Source organism: Acinonyx jubatus, chromosome A1 (genome assembly GCF_027475565.1).
Source record: "Acinonyx jubatus isolate Ajub_Pintada_27869175 chromosome A1, VMU_Ajub_asm_v1.0, whole genome shotgun sequence".
Taxonomy (NCBI): domain Eukaryota; kingdom Metazoa; phylum Chordata; class Mammalia; order Carnivora; family Felidae; genus Acinonyx; species Acinonyx jubatus.
Genome location: NC_069380.1, coordinates 65,849,774 through 65,861,976, shown reverse-complemented (window position 1 = coordinate 65,861,976; position 12,203 = coordinate 65,849,774). Strand labels below are relative to the sequence as shown.

At 44.0% G+C, this 12,203-nt stretch overlaps 1 protein-coding gene across 4 annotated transcripts in view; it reads left to right on the top strand.

The window, feature by feature from the left end:
• Window positions 1–12,203, top strand: part of ABCC4 (ATP binding cassette subfamily C member 4) — a 370,199-nt gene that overhangs the window by 317,088 nt on the left and 40,908 nt on the right. For all 4 annotated transcript variants that reach the window (XM_053217139.1, XM_027065098.2, XM_053217143.1 and 1 more), the window contains 3 exons: window positions 924–1,024; window positions 2,586–2,777; window positions 11,114–11,269. In XM_053217139.1, the coding sequence (XP_053073114.1) occupies window positions 924–1,024; window positions 2,586–2,777; window positions 11,114–11,269 (449 nt within the window). The remainder of the gene's footprint in view (window positions 1–923; window positions 1,025–2,585; window positions 2,778–11,113; window positions 11,270–12,203) is intronic.

Sequence of the window (12,203 nt, the reverse complement as noted above, 5' to 3'; positions counted from 1 at the left end):
ATTTATAGCTGCGTTTACAGTTATTAAATTAAACCTTACCACCTTGTCCAATACCATATACTGTCTTGTTCTAATGGATTGCATTAAAGCATTCGCGGTGTGTCGGGCTGGGTGTGATTCTGCTGTGTGGTCTGTGTAGAGTGTTTATTTGGACCCTGATGAGTTTCTTTTATCTTTGCATAGGTTGAGGGCCATGTGAGTGTAGCAGCTAACTTTTTGTACTTTCCTGGGGAAGTGTCTGGAGAATATGGAGAGAACCAAGTTTTCCGTTAAGTGTTTTGTCCAGCTTAGGGCTTTAGGTTTTAACTTGAGAGCTGCTGGGATCTCTTGGGCATACAAGCCTGGTACAGTGGGTTGAGAAAGCCAATCAGCAGGAGAGAATGCTATGCTCCCCATCAGGTGGGCACCACATGAGCAGGTGTTGGTGTGCAGGAGGTGAATTCACTACCCCTGACTATTCCATTGTGACAGCACTGAATCACAGTATTAATAATGGAACAGTGAGAGTAGTATTTTAGATTTCAAGGCTGGCTCTCAGAACCCATTGCCTTGTTTTTAGTGGTTTCTAACTGTGGTCGCATTGGATGTAGAAAGTGAAATTACATAATGATTCTTGAAACAGTAATGCCAAAAGTCTGAATAATGACATTGTTTGTCACCTATGCAATACTGTCAGGTGTTTGTCAGTCCTGTTGGAGTTCATAAACTCATTTAACAGTCTTTCTGAATTTATAGTGTTGTTTTTTTTTTTTTTTATTGTCTTATGGTCTTAGTCATCAGATAGTAAAAGTAGAACTATTACTATCATCATGTGTCAAGTATTTACGTATTACAAAGGAGTCGTTTTGGTAGAGTGAGAGGAGGACCTGTACTCGGGATTAAGAATGGGACTGATTTGATTCCCCTTCTCCTTCCTATTTTAGCTTTAGATGCCGGGCAGGTTGGCCTGGCGTTGTCCTACGCCCTGACACTCATGGGGATGTTCCAGTGGTGCGTCAGGCAGAGTGCCGAAGTGGAGAATATGGTAATGTTTATCTTTACGTTCTTAGCCTTTTCAAGTCTCCCTGCCATTAAAGGGCATGAAAGCACTTCTTATGTAAAATATTAAAACTGTTATTTTTACATCGGAGCTAACCAAGTTTTTCAGATCCTTCTTCCATCTGTTTAAAGTTAGTGTAAAATAAAATATACACATCTTTTCCTCAGTCTTCTGTGTGCTATGTCAGCGGGTTTTAGATTCACCGCAAGCTGTCTTCAAATGTAATAAATGTTCTCTCTGTAGGAGGGAGGTTCTGAAGTCCTGGAGAGGATATAAGCTAATTTCTTAGAGGCCTATTTATTTTTGCTTCTTAATGGGTAATTCCTCATTCCTGCTAAAAGAATTCAGTATTTTGAGGTGGTTCGTTTAATTAATAGGTATCTCCCCTTGCGTGCCTACCCTCCCTCTGCCTCATTTTAGCATTTATTCTTGTATGTTGTTGAGCACTTGAATTTGCTGATGTCCCTTCTTTCTGGTAGGGTAAGCTCCTTCTCAGAATATGCTAGGCAAAGGTGTCGAGATGGTTGTTCAGGAGGCCTTAGTAAGTAAATTCTTTCCTCTTTGGAATAGTTGCACCTTCTCCTGAAGGGAAATGAGAAGAGAAATGAAAGAGAAATCTTTCCAGCGTGCTCTTCTAACAGAGTAGAAAGTGACTGATCATGAAAATGAGATTTAAAAAAAAAATTTTATTTATTTATTTTGAGAGAGAGAGAGAGAGAGAGAGAGCATGAGTAGGGGAAGGGCAGAGAGAGAGGGAGAGAGAGAATCCCAAGCAGGCTCCATACTGGCAGCCTAGAGCCTGACACGGGGCTCGAACTCATGAACTGTGAGACCGTGACCTGAGCCAAAATCAAGAGTTGGACGCTCAACTGACTGAACCACCCAGGCATCCCTAAAATGAGTTTGATGGGGGCGCCTGGGTGGCTCAGTTGGTTGAATGCCCGACTTTTGATTTTGGCTCAGGTGTCAATGATCCCAGGGTCAAGGGATCGAGACCCATGTTGGGCTCTGAACTCAGTGTGGAGCCTGCTTAATATTGTATCCCTCTCTCAGCTTGTTCGTTCTCCCTCTCCCTCCCTCCCTCCCTCCCTCCCTCCCTCCCTCCCTCTCTCCCTCTCTCTCTCTCTCTCTCTCTCTCAAAAAAAAAAAGGTTTTTTTTGATGACTTAGGCAGTTCAACTCCCCTAAAACAGATGGCTCTTCTGTAGCAAGATTGCAGATGGTTGGCCACAAGTGTTCCTTTCTTTGACAAAATCCTTGGTTTTTTTGTTCAGGTGTGAAAAGTGGAAAAATAAAATCTCAGGATTTACTTCTCTAATTCTTGTAGTTTTAATGTAATGCTGAAGGAAGTAGCCATAACTTGAAAGTGTTACAAGACTATGAACAGGTGTGTAAATTGCATCAGTCCTCATCAGATGCCTTCTTTGGGGGTATTGGCACCTGAGATATACTTAACTAGCTAGTATCAAAGAGCATTTCATTTTACAGTCTCTTAACATGGATGAGAACCTCCCTTCCTAACCCATGTGATGTCCTGTGTCTTTCAGATGATTTCAGTAGAAAGGGTGATTGAATATACAGACCTTGAGAAAGAAGCCCCTTGGGAATATCAGAACCACCCTCCACCGACCTGGCCCCAAGAAGGCATGATTGTCTTTGATAATGTTAACTTCACATACAGTTTAGACGGGCCTCTGGTGTTGAAGCACGTGACAGCGCTCATTAAACCAAGGGAGAAGGTTTGTTGAAACCATCTTGCCTCTTGACAATTTCAGTTACAGATTTAACCCTTCATCCACCTGCAGGCTTTCTGGTCACGCGTCAGGGGGACTCCTTGTGTCTCTGTGGATATAAATTAGACCGGATGATATTACTGGTAAATCTTGCCTGGAAACTGACCACAGAACGGGGATGCCAGCATTACTTTGCCTCATGTTGTGAGCTGCCTCATGGTGCTTGGTGGGCTGAGCCAGGACACTCTCTGAAATCTGATTCTTTGTGCCTGAGACTTGGGAGCTCCTCGTCACTCACACTTCAGTTTCTGGTTCCCACCTATTCTTACTGCTTTGTATTTCTCACATCCTCCTCTTCCTTCCCGTGGTGGTCTCTGTTTACGGCCCTCCATCCCTGTCCCTTTCCAGACTTGCCCTCCTATAACCAACCCCCCCATCCTTCTACCCATAGAGTGCTTCTTTCCCACACACGGATCTGATCCCTATGGGGCCCCCGGTAGCTCCCAGCCTGAACAAGCTGCTGCTGGACCTGGAGGCCCAGGTCCACTGGAGCTGGGGCTTGCAGGCCAGCTCTCAGCCATCAGAGAAGAGCCCAGAATCTGTGACCCAGTCAGGGCTCAAGAGCCAGAGCCCCTAGCGGGAGGCAGTAAAGGGCTCAGAGACTTGCTCGAAGTTGATGAAAGGCAACCCAAAGGGACAAGGGATGATACACGGAGAACAGACTTGCCAGCGTCTAAGTCTTCCAGCAGCGAGACTTGGGTCCCTCGTCCCAGACCAGATTGGGCTCTTGAAGAAGCAGTGAAACCAGAATAGACAAGGCCATAGGAAGCTCTTTCCCCACCTACCTCTCCAGCCTCAACTCCTCACATGAGCAGTGCCCCCAAATGAGTACTGTGTAGGTTTTTCCATTGCACCCTGTCCCCAGCATGCGCACACTGGCCCTCTGTCTCAAGAGACCCTTCCCTTCTGTCACTTGGCTGGTGAAAGTCTCATTTTCAGTCACTTCTAATGCATCTGCCTCTGTGAGACTCTCAGTTCTTCCACAACATCTTACATATGGTTTTTTAAATGTTTATTATTTTGAGAGCTCATGCGGACAGGGGAGGGGCAGAGAGAGAGGGAGACAGAGAATCCCAAGCAGGCTCTGCGCCGTCAGCACGAAGCCTGACGCGGGGCTTGAACTCAGAAACCGTGAGATCATGACCTGAGCTGAAATAAAGAGTCAATGCTCAACCGGCTGAGCCACCTAGGTGCCCCTGAGGATCACGGGCATAGCACACCTGACTTTCTAGCAGCATTATGGATGCCTGGAGTGGAAGCACTGCACGTTCTTCATCAGTGGATGGGTGGATAAGCAAATGTGGTCCGTCCACACAGTGGGGTATTCCAGCCTTAACAAGGAAGCAAATTCTGACATGGCAAGAACGTCGAGGACATGCTAAATGAAATCAGCTCGAGGGCAAAATAGGACAGAGCCTGTGATGCGAGATTCCTAGCCTGCTCCAATCCACAGACACAAACAGTAGAGAGATGAGTGCCAGGGGCTTCGGGGGCAGTCAGCGGGCAGTTAATGTCTCATGGTGACAGAGTTTGAGTTTTGCAAGGCAAGAGGGATTCTGGAGATTGCACGACCGTGTGAGTGTATGTAACACCCCTGAAGTGTACACCTAAGAAATGGGCTGGTAAATTTTGTGTTCTGTGCAGTTTACCACAAAAACATAAAATTAAAGCATAAAAGGTAGCACTTGCAGCCTGCTGTGCCACTTGGGGTCTGTATCTCACAGTACCCTGAGGCTGCTTCAGGCCAGGGAGCATCCTATTTTCATCTTTGTTCCCCCAGAAAACGGCATCCTGCAGGGCACACAGTGGGTGCTGAGGGTCTGCTGGCTGGGACGGGAGGGAGTAACGTGCAGGTGTGAAGCAACCAGTATCAAAAACATACTTCCCAGCCAGCTCCTGCAAGCGACCCCGCACCTAGATGTGTTAGATATCTGAAGGACTATTCTTTCAAGCTCCTTCTACCACAGACCCGTTGAGTGGACTGTAGCCATAATGTGATGATTATACCCTTGCGACACGGAAGAAGAAATGTTGAATTTAATGCCCAAATGATACCCAGGGAGCAGCTGTAGTAAATCACATGGCAAAAGCTGGCTCCTGATTATTTCCGGCCTTAATGCAGGTGAGGAGAGGGCTGCTGTGCCGGGAAACGTTAACTGTAGCTCTTGATGAAGTTCTGTCCCTGTGAGCACCATCAGGGATGTTTGCTGGCTCACAGCGTGTCCATCAGATGGCATGTTCTAAACGTAATTCTGTTAATCTGCATGCATCTTAAATTTCTCTTGAAGCCATAAATTATGAATCACCTAAGAAACTGTAGTACAACTTAGAAACATAACAGATTTGTATTTTTTGGTCTTTACCCCCAAAGCATAGGATTCTCTGAGATTCTCAATGTTGGGGGTAGGGATCGAATTTGGAGATAGTTGCAATAATGCCAATAACTTTTGTGTCTTGGTCCACTGGTGGTGTCGCCTTCAGCTCCATTTATGTCATTGGTGATCATATCCAGGCTGCAGAGTCACGAAGTGACTTCACTGCCTGTGTAGGTCCCAGGTCTCGTTTCCTCCCCACCCACCCCAGCATTTAGGGACACCACCGCCCCCGTCCTTTGGGGTTGCGTTTGATCAGGAGTGGCTGTTGTGGGGTCGACGATGTGGGAATGTGCCAACACAGCAGAAGCAGTGCTTTATTCTTCCAGCTTTTTCCTCTACTGTCCAGATTCCCCGGAGTTCTAATAAACAGGAAATGTAATAGGTAGTAAACAGGTTTCTAATTAATGGAAGAAATAACAAGTAAAAATAAAGAGCCCAAATGAGGTAAATAGCACCCGAGGCTTCCTGGTTAGATTCTAAACACTGGCTGCATTTTTCATTTAGATGATTTTGTGGTTGATTTGATCATTTTAAAGAGTACTGGGCCATTTTAAAGCATTTTCCAGCTCTAGAAGTAGATTGATTTTGGTTTGTTATTTTTTTTTTTCTTGCTCAGACCTATTACTTGGATAATACATTTTTACAGATGTGTACTAGACCTTGCTATAACGTGCAAAAATATTAGTTTCCTACATTTTCTTCTTTTTTACATAATATTTTTTCAAGAACCCCTCCCTTCACTCCAGCTTGCCTCCCTTCCCCTGCTGACTTCTTAATTCCTTGCTATCCAGGCTGTGGTACCTGTGTCACTTGGGAGCTTCTTGGAAATGCTGACTCTCAGGCCCACCCAGACCTCTTGTCTCTGAATTGCTTTGGAACAAGGCACCACCCTGGTAAAGTCCTCTCTCCCACAGGCAGTTGTGGATGACTCTAACTCATGATTTCTAGGAAATATCCTTTGACAGTTTGAAATTGGGCTCATGAATTATCCCACCCCCTGTGACTGAGCATGACACTCTAGAAAGTTCTATGCTACCACCCTGCTGATTTATTTACTTTTCTATTCTGCAAGTCATGAATTTACATTAGAATTTAATTCTCTATGACTCCAGGTTTAAGCATGCATTTGCCTTTTCAGTGTAGTCTGGCTGCCTCATAGACAACATTCCTTTTTCTCTGTGGCTTCCCCATATCCTCCTACAGGGATTTGGGTCTAGAGTCGGAGACAGCCCAGTGTAGCAATATATCTAAGGCCTTTCACCACCCAGTGGGATGAAAAATTAGCCTCACGGCCCCAAGCAGGACACTAGGTCTGTCTGGCCTGTTGGCCAGGTGCTCTGTGTTCTTCTCCTAGCTTCAGCCGTAGGTGCCTGTTCTTCCTGTTGACAACTAGCCCACCTGACCACAGGTACCACCTCTTTGCTCAGAGCTGTGGGCTCTTTTGCTCTTTTGTCCACTCACCACAGTATATTCCCCTGTATCCACTTCATGCTCTAAATATCAGGTGATGGGATCTGTGGGGTAGGCCAGTTCCTTGCTGGCAGCCACACCTCTCCCCACTTTCTTCGGGCCAGGCAGAGGGACATAACGAGGTGCCAGGCCATCCACGTGATGAAGAGGCCATCAGCAGAATGGACAAGGAACAGGCAGAACTGGGTTTGAGTCTGTCCTGCCCCGTTTGGACTCTGTTACTTCAGGCAGGCTAATTAACCTTACTAAGCCTCTGTCTTCTCTTTTGCAAAATGAAAGTCATAGGTCCTCTAGGGTTGTGCACCTCCAACGAGATGAGACGCCCAGCACCAAAACCAGCACAAAACAAATGCTCGGATGACGATCGTGTAGAATGGCCATAACCAGTTTTGATGTGTAAGTTGTTGTCTACAACAACTGAAAATGAGGGCATGGCCATTTGAGTTAGTATTTATGGTTATAGGATCTGTTTGCCACGTCTGTCTTCTCTGTCCGGCTTATCCTGTACCTCAACACTATGGCGATAGATTTTCCATAAGTTTCTCCATCCTGACTTAAACGCCTCAATTCTGTACAAAATGCCCATTTGGCACAGGACACCGCATGAAATACAAAGAATACAAAGCTGAATCCGTTTCAGATCCCAGTAGAAGAAAGTCCAGTAGAAGAAAGAAGGTTGTATAAAAATGGCTACTAAATAAGCTAGAAGGTGGTCAGAGTTTTTATCGAAGTTTAGAAAAAGATGACCTACCTCTTCTGGGTGGGAGGAGCCCACATGAAGGAACAGGAGGAGCATTTCCGAGGTATTAGGCACTTGAGGTAGACTTGGTGACATGTGGGTAGGATCTCAGCAGGTGGAAAGCATGGGAAGGGCGTCCGGGCTGGTGGGATCAGCGTAAGCAGAGGCGTGATGCCTTGATCCAGCGAGTGAAGAGCATTTGAGGGAATGAATTACCAGGTGTGTAGCACACACTCTCACGTTTCATCTTCACGACCTTCCGGGTCACCCCAAGGGAGCCGACTCGTGGAGGTTAAGGACGGAGAGTCAGTTGGGACACTCCCGTAGAAGGGACTTCCTGGGACCGCATGACAGGCAGGGAGCTGCCCTGTAGAAGCTCATTCTGAGAGGAGGGCACCCGTGATCCACAGTGGGAAGAGGCAGGGGAGAGGGAGCCAGTAGCCACCCTGTTCCCCTAGCAGGTCGTAATGGTGAAAGTGAGTCCACTGTTTGGAATCAGACTGATGTGGATTAAAACAAAGCTGTCACGCCCAGGTGCGTGAATGCACAGAGAAAACAGGTGGGGGCCAAAACTGGTGTCCTGTTTCTGGAGGGTAGTTTGGCAGTACTTGACAGCCTCCTTTGAAAGTGCTTATACCTGTTTCTCAGCAATTCCACATCTGAGAGTTTATCTCAAGGAAGTAATGAGGGCTGTTTTCAGAGATTTGGCTTCAAGGATATTTAACACAGAGTTACTACTTACAATCGCAAAATATTGGACACAGCCTGAATGTCCCCAAATGGAGGGTTTGTTAAATAAATGATCGCATATACGGTAATATTATATGGCCATTAAAATATTTTCTTGAAATACTAAGTGAAAACAGATTACTACAATATGTTCACATTAATCTCATTTTGTGTAAATATACGAGCTTGTATCTTAACATATGCATACACTTAATTCCACAAAGAAAATACATCCTCTAAAGAATGGTTTTAAATCAAAGTGTTAGGGTTATGACTAGTATTTATTAAGTTTCTGCATTCATTTGCACTGATTATGGTCAAGAAAAGAGTTTTGTTTTCTAAAAGGTAATGCAGAGGTCCCTGGGTGGCTCAGTCAGTTGAATGTCCGACCCTCGATTTTGGCTCAGGTCATGATCCCAAGGTCCTGGGATCGAGCCCCACATCTGGCGCCTGGAGCCTCCTTAAGATTCTCCCTCTCTCTCTCCTTCTGCCCCTCTCCCCTGCTCGCGTGCACGCTCTCTCTCAAAAAAACTAAATCAAGGTAACACAGCCTTGCACTCAGGTCAGGGACTGAATCATAAAACATTGTGGAGGTAGCATCTTTAGGGCTTGATACCATGCGGGACTAGGAGAAAGCTGGAAAAGGAAGTGTGTTGAGCCCATGAGCCCAGGAAAGAAGTCATGAGATTAAAATGGAGAAGTTGGAAAAAGCAGCTATTTTGAGTGGGAAATTGTGTGTTTATCATGTTGCATTTGATCTAGAAGAGATCTCCGTTGAGAACACGGAGAAATACACAGAAGCCATGTTATGTCTAGACTAGTATACTAGGACCTACCCATGTGTAGAAAATGACTCCTCTGTGAAATATAGATTAGGACCTACTGTAAGGTACAAAATGGCTATAAAGATTATAAAATTTGGTGAAGCCACTTTCCTTGTGTTTATCTCTTATTTGATCTAGAAAGAGAACTTGATCTAGATTTGATCTAGAAATGTCTAACGTGCTGGTGTGGTTGTCAGGAACCAGCCTCAGCCTAGTTGGGAAAACATATGGGGATAGTTGCAAATCAGCTAAAATAAGAGTATCTTCAAGTATTTCTTTGGTTTTGAGAATGTAAACTAACTGATATTGGTGATATTCTCCGTGGGAAATTTCCTTTTATGTAATACACCTCTTATGTAATACAACCTCTTGGTGAACTGTGAAAGACACAGGCTATGGTTTTGGTGACTGGAGAGTAGAGGGAAATAGCCAGAACCAGGCTTTCTTTGAATTTCCTGTTTGTTTTTACGAGTTTGGAGACCACAGACCTGTGGTTGTGGGCAGGCCTCTGCCCCCCTCTCATATCCCAGCCCTTTACCAAAAGTCTACAAATGTTCCAGTTTGCACAGATGGATCAGTTTTAGTTGTGATGATAGCACGGGAACATCCACACGTTCTCAGAGACACAATTCTTGCCTGTATCTTGATACCTGTTGATTTACATTTGAGAACACGGAGAAATACACAGAAGCACACAGAAGCCATGTATGTCTAGACTAGTATACTAGGACCTACCCATGTTCAGAAAATGACCCATCTGTGAAATATAAACTAGGACCTACTGTAAGGTATAAAGTGGCTATGAAGATTATAAAATTTGGTGAAGCCACTTTTCCTAACGTTTATCTCTATAAAAGTAGACTCACTCTTGAAATGCCATCAATGATCATTGTGTAAGTTAAGCTTTAAAACTTGGGAAGTACTCAAATGAGATAATATGTAAAGTTCCCAGCATAGAATCAGTGCTCAGAAAGTTATTCTCTGTTGAAAGTTGTGACTTTTAAAAATTTACAAATGTTTGAAAGCCTGTCCTGTGCCCTTCATTGATTCCAGATACCTAGATGAGATGATACCATCTCTTGGGAAGCTCCCACCAGGGAATTTGTAGTTGGGCAAGCTCTTTGGTTTAAAAAAAAAAAAAAAAACCACACAACAGTTTCTGCATATAGGTTTAAATGCACACAGCTGAAAACCAATTTTGTGCAATACAGTTTCGTTCCTGACTGGCATTTTACCTGCTTTATATTGATTCTTTGATCTTATTGTCAGTGTATTTAATTTCCTTGTGCTTTGGTTCTAATAACCAGACTGATACTGGACACGTATTTTTCCCAAGGGGGTAATTGTGAGTATTAATTACTTTGTAAAATGCCTTTTGAACTGCTCAGATGAAAGGCCCCATATAAATAGCAAATGCTATTTGTGTTGTTGTTGTCGATGATGATCTCATTATGGGTATTTCAGCTACTGGCTACTGTTTTTTAAGACACTGAGACTTGCATTTTAAAACGTTAAGATGTTTCCTTTTGAGACAGAATGTAATCAGGTGTTTAATAGCCAGAAATGATTTGGTTGTTCTACCAAAGAATAATTATATCACCTCTTATGTAATAGAATTCTGGGAAAATGATTACCTGTTTATGTATTGCTTCTGACTTGTTGACAAACTAAAATTATCCAAGAAATTCTCAAGGTTCAAAATAACCAGACACTAGGAATAAAGCTAATTTTGAAACTTACTTATCAACCACTTAGTAGATTGCTGGGTTTTCACTGCTGGCAGGCTGATTGTGCTATTTTTAACTTTTCTTTAGACAAATGGATCTCAACCAGGGGCAGTTCCCCCACCCACCGAAGGGACACAAGGGACATTTGTTAATGTCTGACATTTTCGGATGCCACAATCGGGAGGTGCTTTTGGTATCTAGTAGGTAGAGCGCAGGGATAGAGACAAACATTTTACAATGTACAGGACAGCTCTCTACAACAAAGAATAATCCAGCCCAAAATGTCAACAGTGCCAAAGTTGAGAAACTCTTGGACTACATTCAGTATAGAACTTCCTTAATCTGTCTTCAACAGCCAGAGTTTCTCCTGATACATTGTGTTTTGTGACTTCTTAATCCCTCCCGGATCTCTTTACAGGTTGGCATTGTGGGAAGAACAGGAGCTGGAAAAAGTTCCCTCATCTCGGCCCTTTTTAGATTGTCAGAACCAGAAGGTAAAATTTGGATTGATAAGATCTTGACAACTGAAATTGGGCTCCACGACTTAAGGAAGAAAATGTCCATCATACCTCAGGTATACAAGTCAGAGCATCCTCACATGTCCTTTTTATAAGAGAACCTAAGTTTAATTGCTTTTACTTTTATTCCTTTTTTTTTTTTTTTAAGTTGAAGGATTGATCCTTTTGCCCCAATAGAACATATTTTTAACAGCAAGTATTTTCATCGGATACCAGGTTTTGTTTTTGGGCGTGTGCACGTGCATGTGTGTGTGATTTAATAACTTACCCGGTGAAATGTCTGGACTCTAACTTCCCCAAGTACCCCAGAGTTATCCACTGATAACCACATGATTCTGAAAAGAAAATGATGAATGATAGGTTTAGCTCCTGAGAGGCTTCTGTAGGGAAATGTGGATTTTAAATGTTTTAGTGGTAGACTTTTGCTGTAGGAGATGTAACTTCTCAAAGGTAATTCTCTCCATGGAGGGCTTTCTGTGAAACTGGTGGGCTTTGAGAATTACTGTGTATATGGATGCTTTGGGGAGACTTAGAATCTAGCCATTAGTAAATGATTGTAACCAGGAAGCAGTAGAGAATAGTGAGAAAAATACAGGACAAGGAATCCCATGTCTCTGGACCTCAGGTTTCTCTCCCACAAAAGGCATCTCCTGGAACCGTTGTGAGGACTGGGTCAGCGGCTGTGGAGTGCTGCTCGCAGACCCAGGACCTGGCTGCTGTGATGATGGAGGGTGCAGTTGGCCATCTCTTTCTGGGCTTTGATTCTGTTCCCTTATTCTGCTTCTTAATAGAAGTATGACTTTCAGGAAATGTTTTAGTGATTGGATAATGCACAGTAGAAGCACCTTTCATTCCTTGTGGTCCATCATTTCAGTTTCAGTAAAAATTCAGAAGGTATTGGGAGCCTGGGTGGCTCAGTCAGTTGAGCATCTGACTTTGGCTCAGGTCACTATCTTGCCATCAGCGTGTTTGAGCCCTGCATCAGGCTCT